The sequence below is a fragment of the Enoplosus armatus genome, chromosome 5 (assembly GCF_043641665.1).
Source record: "Enoplosus armatus isolate fEnoArm2 chromosome 5, fEnoArm2.hap1, whole genome shotgun sequence".
Classification (NCBI taxonomy): domain Eukaryota; kingdom Metazoa; phylum Chordata; class Actinopteri; order Centrarchiformes; family Enoplosidae; genus Enoplosus; species Enoplosus armatus.
In genome coordinates, this window is record NC_092184.1 from 26,288,320 (window position 1) to 26,302,806 (window position 14,487).

The 14,487-nt window shown below is 46.4% G+C and overlaps 2 protein-coding genes across 2 annotated transcripts; both read left to right on the forward strand.

Annotated features, from left to right (window-relative positions):
* Positions 1 to 233: 233 nt before the first annotated feature.
* ilkap (integrin-linked kinase-associated serine/threonine phosphatase) lies at positions 234 to 5,093 on the forward strand. The gene is made up of 10 exons (XM_070905245.1): positions 234 to 553; positions 1,540 to 1,653; positions 1,784 to 1,901; positions 1,987 to 2,093; positions 2,310 to 2,403; positions 2,982 to 3,069; positions 3,189 to 3,325; positions 3,536 to 3,655; positions 3,865 to 3,946; positions 4,875 to 5,093. Exons 1-10 carry the CDS (start codon positions 511 to 513, stop codon positions 5,013 to 5,015), a joined length of 1,044 nt encoding a protein of 347 aa, XP_070761346.1. The 5' UTR covers positions 234 to 510; the 3' UTR covers positions 5,016 to 5,093.
* Positions 5,094 to 6,422: 1,329 nt separating this feature from the next.
* LOC139284891 (arf-GAP with coiled-coil, ANK repeat and PH domain-containing protein 2) lies at positions 6,423 to 13,897 on the forward strand. Its single transcript, XM_070905242.1, has 22 exons — positions 6,423 to 6,479; positions 6,560 to 6,617; positions 7,027 to 7,146; positions 7,689 to 7,742; positions 7,887 to 7,945; positions 8,156 to 8,339; positions 8,441 to 8,485; positions 8,997 to 9,092; positions 9,226 to 9,300; positions 9,824 to 9,927; positions 10,081 to 10,132; positions 10,364 to 10,464; positions 10,714 to 10,816; positions 11,219 to 11,412; positions 11,587 to 11,656; positions 11,826 to 11,920; positions 12,086 to 12,162; positions 12,365 to 12,516; positions 12,924 to 13,033; positions 13,182 to 13,292; positions 13,492 to 13,553; positions 13,704 to 13,897. The coding sequence occupies exons 1-22, from the start codon at positions 6,427 to 6,429 to the stop codon at positions 13,895 to 13,897; spliced, it is 2,169 nt and encodes a 722-aa protein (XP_070761343.1). The 5' UTR covers positions 6,423 to 6,426.
* The last annotated feature ends 590 nt before the right edge of the window (positions 13,898 to 14,487 follow it).

Below are 14,487 nucleotides of genomic sequence, written 5' to 3' on the forward strand. Positions count from 1 at the left end.
AATCCTAATCTGAATAGTAATGTACTGTACAGTACTGTCCCACCACTGTCATGTCTCATTCAAAGCCACTTGACATGTTAAAATGTCAACCGCTTATGAACTATTAAAGATTATATGATATATTCACACTCAGATTTTAGATATTTCTATGGCTGCTCTTAACATCCCAGTTGGGTGCTTTTGTTTTGAAGGCTGCGGCCGGAAATGTTCTTTACCGTTGTGGCTAACTTGATGCTAGTAGCGGAAGCTAAGCTAGCCTTCACTCTGGAACTATCAGTCAACGTTTCTGCGTTATTTAAAGTAAATGAAGGTGTCGAGCAGCAGACTGTCAGAAGAGTTTGACCCGTTTCAGGAACCGTTCAGACACTTTAACCGTCAGCCGCCTCAGTTAGCTTACACTCGGATACTGAGCTGTACAGGTGCACACAGGTAACTAGCTAACTAGCGTTAGCTCGTCCCGGCAGTTAGGTTAGTTAGCTTGGTGGCTAGCACCCGAGCTAACGCAGCGGGATGGATCTTTTCGACGACCTACCGGAACCCACGCAGACCTCCGGTGAGTTGAGATGAAGTACCGGTTAGATTTTAACGTCAGCGGTAATGATGGGGACATTGACGTTACCAGTAACACCAGTAACCAGGCGGGGTTATTAACCTCAGTCATCAGTTGGCTTCTATTTGCTGCTGTACTGAATCTAAGAACACCTTTGAAGTAACGTTAACGTTACTTGTACTTTAATTGAGTATCTCCATTTCAAGATGAGGTAAGATCATACGAGCCTTTATTGATAAATATATTGCAGATAAATAGAGAAAAGCAAAAAATAAAATAAGGTATATAAAACAAAAATAAGAAAAGAAGCAATTAAACTCAAAGTTCCAAGTTAAAAGTGACGGTGTGGTTAACAGCAGCAGAGTTCAGTAAGAATAATGTTTAATAGGGTTACGTAATGATACTGAGTGAAGTATAATGTAGTATAACATATATAACATAGTATAGTATAGTATGGTACTGTATACTTCGACTCTGTGGAGCCCTGAAACTGACAGAATGTAGTGAAACGTTTAACAGACAAGTCAAAAATATATGTGAATACGTGATAAAGTAATGTAATATTTGTTATGCATTGTACTGTATTTATTATGTATCATTCTATGTCATACTGTACAATATAATATTTTATGTTATATGCTATATTGCTGTGCTACCTCAAATCATCAACATTATATCAGTATTGCACGTCACATCATTCGTGGAGATGAAACTGGATTCTTGCATCAGTTGAAAGTTGACTGAGGAGTCATAGAAGGAGAGAAAATGAGAAATGGAATCATGATCGGATTAAAGTCCAGAACGTTGTGTTTCAGTGCGTGTTGGAGGGTTTGTAGGATGCTGCGTCAGAAGGGCTTTAAATGGAAATAAAACATTTTGTACTTTTAAATTGTGGATTTTCTCTCTGTCCTGAAGCTTTTTGTTGCTCCCTGTTTGCTTTGATTCTTCTTCAGGTCCAGTTTCAGCAGCTCGACCACAGTCCACCAAAGAAGAAAAAGAAGAGGAAGAGGAGGAGAAAAGTCTAAAACGAAAACGAGAAGATGCAGAGTGTCACACTGATGAAAAAGAGAAGGAGGAGGAGATCAAGAAAGTTTGTAAAGAAGGTTTTCAGCTCTTCCACCACAATGTTTGTTTGCTTTTCTCCCTCTAATCAAAGCTCTTAGAGCCCGAGTCGATGGACCCGAGACCTGTAGAGATGAAGAGTGTCTGAATGACCTGTGTGTTGTGGTCCAGGCCTCCCGGTGCTGAGAGGCTACGTGGCGGCGAGGCGTGGCGAGCGGGAGGAGATGCAGGACGCTCACGTGCTGCTGCCGGACATGAGCGGCTGTCTGTCCGCTCTGCCAGGACAAGTGTACGTCCTCCAGCCAGCAGCTGTCCAGCAGGAAGTCGACAGTGTGGGGAGGGTGTGTCTCTGATGTGTCCCGTGTGTCCCGCAGGTCTCGGCTTTCGTACTTCGCTGTGTTTGACGGTCACGGAGGAGCTCGAGCGTCTCAATTCGCTGCAGAGCACCTTCATCACAATCTGGCCAAGAAGTTCCCCAGAGGTGAGTTTTAAAGGGACAGTCTGCTTTTAATTATCAACCAACATCCATCTTTGGCAAGTAACTAAGTACTGTACCAAGGTATCACTTTGAGGTACTAGTACTTTACTTGAGTATCTCCATTTTCTGCTACTTTCTGCCCTCTTCCTGTTCGTTCCTGAGTGTTTTCAGGGAGGAACAGCTGAATGAGCACCTTAATGGTCAAAATGTCTCTTTCAGGAGAAACAGAGAATGTGGACAAGCTGATTAAGAAATGTCTTCTGGACACTTTCCGCCAAACAGACGAAGACTTTCTGAAGACGGCGTCCAGCCAGTAAGTTCACAGAGAAAACCTGCAGCTGGGACACGAACGCTGAACGGTGAACAGTGAACGGTGAACGGTGAACGGTGAACATGAACAGTGAACATGAACAGTGAACATGAACAGTGAACATGAACAGTGAACAGTGAACATGAACAGTGAACATGAACAGTGAACATGAACAGTGAACATGAACAGTGAACATGACAGGGCTGCTGGCAGGAATATGGACTTAAAGTCTTCTTTTTCTATTAGAGAAATCTTTTCAGATTGTCATCATGAATAAACATCCATAAATCCACTAACTGCAGAACTTTTTAAAGTTTTCTTCAGTATCACAGTGATCCAGTGATATTGGTCTGTACTTCCATGTTAACAGCTAAACAGCTAATGTAGCCAGTTTGACTAAATGTAAACAAATATAGGCTAAAAAAAAAAACAGGTCTGAAGTCGTAGCCCACAGATGACTGTCTGAATCCATGGCAACATCACACTTCCTGTTTACGATTTTTCTGCTTTATGTTGATATTTGGTGATTGGACTAGTCGCGGACTGCTGGTGTTTCGTCTTCTCTCTGTGTTGTGAAACAGAAAGCCGGCGTGGAAGGACGGCTCCACAGCCACCTGTGTGCTGGTGGTGGACGACACGGTGTACGTTGCCAATCTGGGAGACAGCAGGGTACACTGGGATCTACTTCTCCTGTCACACTGCAGCCCCATCAACACATTTCTAATGTAGTTTAGAGTTTATCTGACGGCCTTGAACACATCATGGCGTCTGTCTGTCTGTGGCTCCAGGCTGTGTTGTGTCGGATGGAGGCAACAGGAGGAGCAGACGGACAGAGGAGGTCGGTGACTCTGGCTCTCAGTAAAGAACACAACCCGACCATCTACAAGGAGAGGATGAGGATCCAGAGAGCAGGAGGCACCGTCAGGTACTCAAACACTCAGGGACCAGGTCTGAACACCGGCCCAGGAGTTATTGCTTACTTTTGTCCAAATACACTCAGTTTATTATCGTAGAGGACGAAGAAAATGTTTTCACTCAAGTATAAAAACAGCTGCTGAAAGTGTGTGTGTGTGTGTGTGTGTGTGTGTGTGTGTGTGTGTGTGTGTGTGTGTGTGTGTGTGTGTGTCTGTTGCAGGGACGGCAGGGTGCTGGGGGTTCTCGAGGTGTCTCGCTCTATCGGAGACGGTCAGTACAAACGCTGTGGAGTCATTTCATCACCCGACCTGAGGAGGTTTCAGCTCACAGCCAATGACAGGCAAGCACAGGACCACAGACGGTCACTGCTGATTGGTTAGCCAGAAAACAGCTGACATGAACAACATGTCAACTTGAAGAATGAATCTTCCCTCTCAAGTCATTGTTGTTTTCTGATGTTAGATAGTTCTAGCAGAAACTGCAGGAAGTCGCCGCTGCTCACGTTTGTCCTCTGTCTGTCTGTCTGTCTGTCTGTCTGTCTGTCTGTAGGTTTATCATCCTGGCCTGTGACGGTTTGTTCAAAGTGTTTTCTGCTGATGAAGCTGTGAAATTCGTCCTCGGCGTCCTGCAGGTTTCTGTCTGTTCTTTTAAAAGACGTGGTCTACTGGGACCCTGCTGTACTTCCTGTAGTCGTGTGTTTTCCTGATCCTCTTGTTTCTGGACCTGACAGACTTCTTTATAGTGATGTCTGCAGCGTTCATTTTCTCACCTTATTTAGATTTTGTTAGTTAACAAAAATGAAGACATTTTACTTTTCCTTGGTGAAATGTTTCAGTTTTGACGTGGATTTTTAGTGATCAGTGTTGCAGCGATCTAGTGATCAGTGTTGCAGCGATCCAGTGATCAGTGTTCCAGTGATCCAGTGATCAGTGTTGCAGCGATCTAGTGATCAGTGTTGCAGCGATCCAGTGATCAGTGTTCCAGCGATCCAGTGATCAGTGTTCCAGTGATCAGTGTTGCAGCGATCCAGTGATCAGTGATCCAGTGATCAGTGTTGCAGTGATCCAGTGATCAGTGATCCAGTGATCAGTGTTCCAGCGATCCAGCGATCAGTGTTGCAGCGATCCAGTGATCAGTGTTGCAGCGATCCAGTGATCAGTGTTGCAGTGATCCAGTGATCAGTGTTGCAGCGATCCAATGATCAGTGTTCCAGTGATCAGTGTTGCAGTGATCCAGTGATCAGTGTTGCAGTGATCCAGTGATCAGTGTTGCAGCGATCCAGTGATCAGTGATCTAGTGGTGGTCATTTGTACATCCAGGAGCTGCTAACAGTTGATTCATCTACTTTATTGGAGCCAGTTTGACCAAATGTAAACAAATAAAGACAAAAAGGTTGTCGCTCTCTTAGATTTCTGACTCAAGGACTCAGGACACTTTTCATATAGAGCAGGTCTAGACCGTACTCTATATTAGTACTGACTACCAAAATAAGAGTTGATTATTTGCATCTTTGTGCCAGTATTATCAGTGTGCACAGTCTGCTTTGTCCCCCCACGCAGGAGGGGAGTGTGGAGCAGCGCTCGGGGCTGGCGGAGGAGGAGCTACGGTTTGAAGCTGCTTGCCAGCAGTTGGCCAGTGAGGCGGTGAGGCGGGGCTGTGCTGACAACGTCACTGTGATCCTGCTGTCTATTGGCTTCTGAACACACACACACACACACACACACAGCATCCGTCTCCACGTTGTCTCGTCTGTTTTCCAATAAAAATCTGTTTCTTTATCTTTGCTGTTGAAGTGATTTAATGATCCGAGTGTTTGTGTCTTCATTGCTCTTCATCCTCAGCCGTCACTTTACATCACAGAGCAGTCGGAGTGTGTGTGTGTGTGTGTGTGTTTGTGTTATTACACTGTAAAATCCACAGTCCTCTTGACTTTCAAGTCCACAGTTGGACACAGTCAGCTGGTATCTTCCAACGTTACGGCCAGTTTGTGGATCCCAGTTCTGTACTAACAGAACACAGCAGTGGTCCCCAACCATAAGCTGTGGACACAGTGTTTACATTTACTGTCTCCTCATAACATTGAGGTTCACTGTTGACTGCTTGACAGACATCCTGCAGCTGAACAGACTGAAGCCTTAAAGTCTCAGAGGCAGCGGGTCTGAACCTGCTGGGAGTCCCGATCCCTTAAATCAGGACCATCTCAGTCATGTGTTGCTTTCTGTCCAGTCAGACGCCCGTCCCTTCGTCTTCAGCAGACTGGATTACTGCGATTCCCTTTTCACACTCCTTCCTGTGAAAGTAATTCACGTCTTCAGTATTTTGACCAGGATCCAAAAATGTGATCATATCTGTGGATTCCAGCGTTTCCACTGGCTGCCTGTCCACCACTGACCTGACAGACGATTGTTGTTCTGGCCTATAAAGATCTTGAGGTCACAGGACAGCCGTCCAGGTGCCACAGCTCAGAGTATTCAGTGTTTCGACCTGCTGCTGCTCATTAAAGGAGGTTTGCAACACCTTTTAGTTGTTTAGCTTGTAATTAGTTTTTGAATTTATGGGACTAACCCTGACCCATTATGATTCGTCATGCGGTCATCCTGTCTCCGTAAGGCCGGGTGGGGGTGTGGTGGTCCCTGTACCGCCCCGGGCCGCCGGGTGTCGCTGTTTCTCGGCTCTTTGGATCTGAGCCAACCGACCCGGATGTGAGGCGGAAGCTGCCGGACAGCAGCAGCAGCGGGCTGCGGGATGCACAGACAGCTGTTACACTGAAAACACTCCAAACGCTTTTATTCAAACTGCGGTAATATGCGTGACAGGCAGGCGCGCGTGCACAAAGTCTAACCGATGTGAAACTATCGATTAGGCTCGTGGAGGAAGGCTATCGGCCGTGTTCTCGGCTCGTGGACGGAGCTGAATATGAGGAGTGAAATGAATCATGTGAGTGAGAGACGACCTGCTGGATGGAAGAGGCAGCAGAGAGCGGACACCCCGCTGCTGCTCAGCTAACAGGCTAACAGGCTAACAGGCTAACCGACAGCATGAAGAGGGTTTAATAAACTTTATCAACAGTTTCACTCCGTGACAATAACAGACGAACCGCCGCCAGACGACATGGACTCGCTGCTGGACTTCGAGGAGTGTGTCAAAGACTCACCTGAGTTCAGGTAAGTACACATAACACACCTAGCATCTCCAAACCGCGCATGTGCAGAAGTCCTCATGATGTTGTGTTTATTTTGTTCAGACTGAAGTTGGAGCACTTTGAGGCGGATGTTTCTGTGCTGGAGACACAGCTGGAGAAGGTACAAGTACTACTACTACTACTACTGCTGCTACTTCTACAATTACCACTACTATAACTACTACTGTTACTGATATTACTACTGCTAACAATGCTTCTATTACTGCTTCTACTGTGACTGTTAAGTACAAGTTCTGCTGCTATATGTATTCCCTCCACTACGACTCGCCTGTACTTCTGTACTGTAGTACTATACTGCAGGACTGTAGCACTGCTGTACTGTGGTACTGCTGGACTGCAGTACTATACTGCTGTACTGTAGTACTGCTGTAGTTCTGCTGCCCCCTGTGGCTGAAACAGTTGCTACACCAACAGACTCTCCTCATGATTGCTGTAGTTGTACGTGGAGGAAACATGTTGACCTGTGAAGGGAGCTCATTGGTCTGTAATCTGTGTCTCTGACCAATCAGGTGATGAAGCTGTGCGGTAAGATGGTGGAGGCGGGACAAGCGTACAACACAGCCAATCAGCTGTTCCTGACCGGCCTGGCTGAACTCTCCACGTACCACAAGAAGGACGGCATCATCACCGTATGGAGCCACATGCTAATGCTAATAATAATCATATAAAAGTTGTTGCAGCTGTCCGATCACACAGACCACAACGTTTGGGATATTTAGATTCTAGCGCCACCATGAGGTTGACATTTGTGGTTTTGAGTGAAATGTCTCAACAACTGTTGGATGGATGAAACATCAGCATGTTAGCATTGTCCTTGAGAGCATGTTAGCATGCTGGTGTTAGCATTTAGCTGTGGCTAAACAGCTCTTACCCGATAACGTACTCCCGAACACTGCACACACAATCTGTCGTGTTATCTGACTACGTGGGAAATCACTACAACCGTGTATCTTTATAAAAGTATATTTAATACCAGCAACATGTGGCATTTAGTACTGTACAGTAACCAATATTCCTCCCCGGCATCCCCTACGCCACATACATATAACCAGTGACACCACCCGATCCACAGCGAGGCTGCGGTCACGTTCTCAGAGTGGAAACGGCCTCGCAGTAACTTGAAGGTGTGATGGAAATGTTTCTCACTGACTTCCTGTTTCCTTCCTGTCAGAGCTGTCTGAACCAGTTCAACCAGGGCCTGCAGGAAATGATCAGCTTTCACACTGTGAGCACACACACACACACACACACACACACACACACACACACACACACACACACACACACACACACACACACACACACACCCCTGCATTTGTTTGCTGTGAGTTAAAGCTGCAACTAATGATTAAAACCAACTTTTCCTCAGATGTTGTTTGATCAGACTCAGAGAGCCATCAGCCAGCAGCTGACCAACCTCTGTACACAGTAGGTCCAACACACACACACACACACACACACACACACACACACTTTAATTACACCTCACCTTTACATCCTGACATACAAAGGTCGATAGAGATGATAACAGCTTGTGTATTATTGCTGCAATAAGCAAACAGAAAGGCAGCTGAGTAACAATACGAGCATGAATTATCCTCATGATGATGATGATGATGATCATGATGTGTCTCTGAGGTTCCTGCCCCAGCTGGTGGAGACCAGGAGGGAGTTTGTTCGGATCGGGGAGGATCTGGAAACGGCGGCCATGAAGAACGCTCAGGTGTCTCGCCATAAAGCTGCCGACGCAGAGCGCGCGAGTCATCTGCTGCTCGCCACGCGCAAATGCTACCAACACTTTGCCCTGGATTACTGTCTGCAGGTACACACACTCACATCCGCCACCATGACCAACGCCACCGCCCGGCACGCCTGGAAAATGTGTTCACATGTTTAAACATCATATCCGTTGTTTTTTTTCAGCTCAACACCTTCAAGACTCAGCAGAGAATCGACGTCTTAAACTCAGTGAGTTGAACTGCATGTCTGTTGTTTAAATAGTTCAAAGTTTATTCTTTCTTTCTGAGAGTGTCTGTCTCATGTCTGTGTGTTCAGTACAGAACGGGAGTCAGGATGTGATTAGCTTAGCTTAGCATAAAGACTGGAAGTGGGGAGAAATAGCTAGCCTGGCTCTGTCCAAACAATTAAAATAGTTATTGCTAAATATAGCTAAAAGTCGTGGAGAAATGGTTTTAAACCTGAGGGTAGAAATATGAATGCAAGCTTAACACTGACAGCTAAGTTGTTCGAAAAAAATATTGTAACATATCCACTTGTATAGAATTAAGAGCGTTAAATAACATGCAGTTTCTAATCGATTGATGATATGTGGAGCATGATGAGTGGTGTTGATGGAGGGACACCTGAGCTCACCTGACAGGGCTGTGGGGGCGCGTCAGGTGGGTAAACGCTGGCGGGACTTCACACTGTCAGCCATGTGTCTCACAGTACTGATGTGTGTGTTGCTGTCTGTTGGCAGGTGTTCTCTTTCGTCCACGCTCAGTTCACCTTCTTCCACCAAGGCTTCGACCTGCTCAGGGACCTGGAGCCCACCATGAAAACCATGGCAGCGCAGGTCCTGACCTCTGACCCCTTTCTGGCTTTAATCCACTTTATCTAAATCATGAGTGACTCGTGAATCTCTTAATGCTTTCTCCTCCTCTGTGATGTGACCTCACTGTGTGCTTGTGTTTCTGTCCGGTCCTCAGTTGTCACAGTTATCGACAGACTGTGCAGCTAAAAGAAAAGACCTGGAGAACACACACCTGCTGGTCCAGCAGAGAGTAAGGACTCTTCATCAAACACAGTCAGCTGTTTATCATTCCCATCTTCACCTTGTTAGTTCACCTGTCTGTCAGGATCTGCTAAATCATGAAAAGAAGCTCCACAACGTTCTTGTGTAGGAACCAGATGTGGTGGTTCTTTAGTCACAGGGGGAAGAACGTGGGCAGATGAATAGAAAGAATAATATCTGTTAATGTCTGCAGACCTGCTGAGAGATAAACAACAGGTTGGGAAATACACTTATTTGCTTTTGTAGAAAGTTAGATGTTCAGTAAATATGAAGCTAGATCTTAGCTTAGCTTAGCATAAAGCCTGGAAACAGCTAGCCTCGCTCTGATTAACATGTTATTCCTTGTTTGTTAAAACAACAGTGTGATGTCTTACGGGGGTCATGTGCCGAACTATTCCTTGGCAGGGAGCAACCAGCAGAGACTAATGTTGAATTGTTGTGTGTGTGTGTGTGTGTGTGTGTGTGTGTGTGTGTGTGTGTGTGTGTGTGTGTGTGTGTGTGTGTGTGTTGAGGATGCTTCGGGAGAGCCGATGGTCAGTCCGTGTCCTGAGAGTGATGACATCATCCAGGGTTACCTCTTCAAACGGTCCAGGAGGAAATCCAAAACCTGGAAGAGGTACAGACACGACTGTACTGGTTTCTACTGGTGAATCAAACCTGTGTGTGTGTGTGTGTGTGTGTGTGCGCGCGCGCGCGCTATAAATCTCCATGTTATAACAGTTTGTCATATTGCAGTATCAGCAGTACTTAATATTCAAACTTGTTTCAGATGCTGGTTTTCCATCAGAGACAACCAACTCATTTACAGAAAGTCCCACAAGGTACGAGTGGACGTCAGAGTGAAGACTTTATGTCCAACACATTGTCTTTGTAGCTTTCTGGAATCATTCATGAAGTTTCTCATGATCAAAATGAGCACAAATACCCAAAGTTAGTGAAACTGAATCAGTTCAGTGGTGTTTTGGTGCTGAAAAGAACAGATGATGAATTGGCACTATAAGTCAAATGAGCAGTATGAGAAACACTGAGGTGACTTTGTGTTCTTGCTGCAGGAGGAGGACATGGTTCTGTTTGAGGATCTCAGACTGTGTGCTGTCAAATCTCTGGATCACATCGACCGGCGGTTCTGCTTCGAGCTGCTCTCTGTTCAGAAGTAAGACTATCACATGTTACTCTCAGTCCTGTCTGACTTCCTGTCTGTGGCTCTCAGCTCTCAGCTCATTGGTTCCTACTGAAGATGTAATTCTTTAACACAAACATATAGTTTCATGTTTGAAAGGTTCAGTCATTCCCTCAAACAGCTGCTCGCTGTAGTTTCTATCAAACTAACAGGAGGAAATAGTGCATTTGTTGGGGACTATTTTCAGCGGCGGATGAATCCACATGTGTGTGTGTGTGTTAGGTGCTGTGCTCTGCAGGCAGACTCGGAGCAGTTGAAGCAGGCCTGGCTCAGCGCTCTGCAGGGCAGCATCGACCTGGCCTACAGAGACACTCAGCTCACACAGGCAGGTCCACGCTGATGACTTCCACCTCTTTTTGTTACTGTTACCGTAGTCAGCAAGTTCCGGTTATTGGATTTCTTGCTGAGTGTTAGATGAGACGTTTGACACCTCTGACTCACATCTGTCCATTAAAAATGAAGCTAGAGGAAGAAGAGATCCGTATGTGTGTGTCATCTGATCGTTGAAGAGATGAAACATGTTCATCAGAGAGGGCCAGGCTAGCTGTTTCCCCCTGTTTCCAGTCTTAATGCTAAGCTAAGCTAACTGGCTGTGGCTTCATATTTAATGGACAGACATGAGAGGGGCGTCAATCTGAACATCAGAGGATTCACCCAAACATCTGGATGTTTCCTTTAAAGATAAAAACGCTTGACATGGAAATCTGTCGTCCCTGTCTGTGTGTAGCCTAAAGAGCCCCCCCCTCTGCCGTGTGGTGGGGGCTCCTCTCCGGGCCCTCCTGCTCAGAGGCCTCCGGCGCTGGGCGTGGCCCTCAGGGGCCCCGGGAACCAGCGTTGCTGTGACTGCGGGGAGGAGGAGCCTCGCTGGGCCTCCATCAACCTGGGAGTCACCATGTGCATCGAGTGCTCCGGCATACACAGGTAGACCAGTACAGGTAGACCAGTACAGGTAGACCAGTACAGGTAGACCAGTACACCTGACAGGAGCCATGTGGCATCACAGTGGTGTCTGATAAATTATATATTATCTTATAGATATTTATAACTGATGATTTTACAATATGCTCGTATAACATGACGTCAACATGTTTCCAGGAGCCTGGGTGTCCACCTGTCCAAGGTGAGGTCTCTCACTCTGGACTCATGGGAGGCTGAACAGCTGAAGGTAGCACACGCACGCACACACACGCACACGCACACACACAAATAATTAAAACAAAGTTGAACATCTGACTGTTCACACTGCGTAATTCTGTCTGACAACTGAATCAATTTATAGAAAGAAAGACAAACGTAGAAAGTTTAATCTTCTTCCTCTTCTTCATCTTCTTCAGCTGCTGTGTGTTCTGGGAAACAACGTCATGAACCGGATCTATGAGGCACGATGTTCAGAGGAAGGACGAGTCAAACCCAGAACCGACAGCCTGCGGTAAAATCCCCCATTATTGAATGAATCAGTAATGAAGTAATCATTTTTATAACTGAAGGTGTCTAACTGCGTCGGAGTTAAACTTGCTTCAGAAATGAAACGGATGATAAAGCTTTAAGTAAAAGCTGAAGAGCAGAATGAACTCTTTGTGTTTCTTCCCGTCAGAGCGGAGAAAGAGACGTGGATCAGAGAGAAATATGTGGAGAAGAGGTTTGTGCTGAACTGCAGCTCAGATGGAGCTCGTAAGTAGACGGAAACATCTCAACTACTGTTTTTTTATTGTGAAGAAACGTGGTTCAGACTTCAGGATCAACTCTAATGACTTTGGTGAACTACAGGGGGGGTTAGATGAACCAGAGTTCTCCTCACCTGTTTGTCTGTGGACGGGCTGCTCCTCCCATCTGACCCACTATTAATGAATGAAGGTGTCTGATTGGTACTCAGGTCGTGAGAAGGATGCCGGGCTGCGACTGTATCAGGCTGCGTTGGCAGGAGACTTGGTTTCCATGGCAGCAGCGTTGGCGCAGGGGGCGGAGGTCAACGGGAGCATCGCAGAGGAGGAGGGCCGCACGGCGCTGATTGGAGCTGCTGTCGGGGTGAGGAGGCGCGAGTTATTGGTACTCATCAATAACTTGATCAACCATCACACACACACACGCACACACACACACTGTTTCGCTAGCTGCTGCTTCTTTACCTCTGTGATGTGAGCGCCTCAGACGTCCCTCTGTGGACCCTCTGTGGACCCTCTGTGGACCCTCTGTGGACCCGCTATGGACCCGCTGTGGACCCTCTGTGGACCCTCTGTGGACCCTCTGGTCAGCGGATAACTAGCTAGCTGACAGAGAGGGAAGCATCGGGTTTGTAAAGTAACTAAGAACCTCGTTCCAAAGACTCTCAGGGTTCCTCAAAGTTCAGGTGAGGCCCCCCCGGGTTAGAGGGTGCTCCTGCTGTGGAGAGTCTTCACTTGTGCCTGTTGTTGTGTTTCTCGTGCTGCCTGCAGGGGTCGCTGTTGGCCTGCGAGTTCCTGCTGCTGAACGGAGCAAACGTCAACCACCGAGACCTGAGAGGACAGGGGGCGCTGCACGCTGCTGCCACCGCTGGACACACAGGGTACACACACACACACGTACACGCACGCACGCACGCGCACACACACACACACACACACACGCACACACGCACGCACACACACACACACACACACACACTGTTTAGATAAACTGGAATAATCGCTGCTGATTTTCATTGGCTGTTGCAGACAGGTGTGTCTGCTGCTGAAGAGAGGAGCCAATCAGTACGCTGCAGATGAGAGAGGACAGGACCCATTGGCCATCGCCGTGGAAACAGCCCATGCTGACATTGTCACACTGTGAGTCGTCACATGTAAAAGGTTTTAAATCAGTTTGAGGGGAAGATCAATTCTGTTGCTGCTGCTGCTCCCTTCGTTTACCTTCTTTGCTGTGTTTGTGTTTCATCCTGCCAACAGCTGTTTTCTGATAGTTGAAATAAACAAAACAAAGTGGTGAAATGAAGGATGATTTTAGTCAACTACGTTTCTGATGTTTCAGACTGCGGATGGCCAGAATGAATGAAGAGATGAGAGATTCAGAGGGAGTCTTTGGAGCTGTGGGTCAGTAGACATTCATGTAACACACACACATTTATATATAAATATATATATATATATATATATATATATATTTATATATAAATGTGTGTGTGTATACACACAGTCTGTAAACAGATTATAGCTGATTATAAATGTGGTGTAACTCCTCAGGAGACGATGAGACGTTTCAGGACATCTTCCGTGATTTCAGCGACATGGCTTCACACGACCCGGAGAGACTCACCAGACGGCAGTTCAGCCGCGGAGGAGAGGAAGAGGGGGGGGAGGAGGAGGAGGTGGGCGGTGGAGGAGGTGGAGGAGAAATGGTGAACAGTCAACATGGTGTTAAAAAGACGTCAGAATGAACTGAGACTCGAAGCCCGTTGGACCGCAGACCCTCTGTAGACTCCAAAACCACTTGGTTTCCACGGTAACAGCCTGGACAGTCACTTTAACATTTAGAGTCGACTGACAGCTGATGTCTAAAACTGTGCCGCACATATAAGACACGATAATATAGTGTAGTATATCCTCTATAGTAACAGCACACACATACTTCATGTACAGCCATGTTAGCGGAGTTCCAGGTGACGGAGGAGGAGCTGCAGCTCATGGTTGTTTTTATTGTTGATTAATCTGCAGATTATTTTATCAGCTAATTGTTTGGTCGTTGAAATGTCAGGAAATAGTGAAAAACTGCTTGTTCTGGCCAGAAAACTGAATAACCAGTAGCTAAATGATGGCTAAATATAAGCTAAGCTAACCTGACTCCATCTAAAATGTTGAACTGTTCCTTTAATTTCAGCACTAGATAACAGTAAACAGTAAATACTGCGCCGTGCTCACACTGTTAGCATGCTAATCGTTGTTACAGAACAGGAAATGAATTCAGTTACTGTCGGAGAGACCTGTTAACGATGATGTCATGAAGGGAGGCGGTCACCTGTCGTTCAGA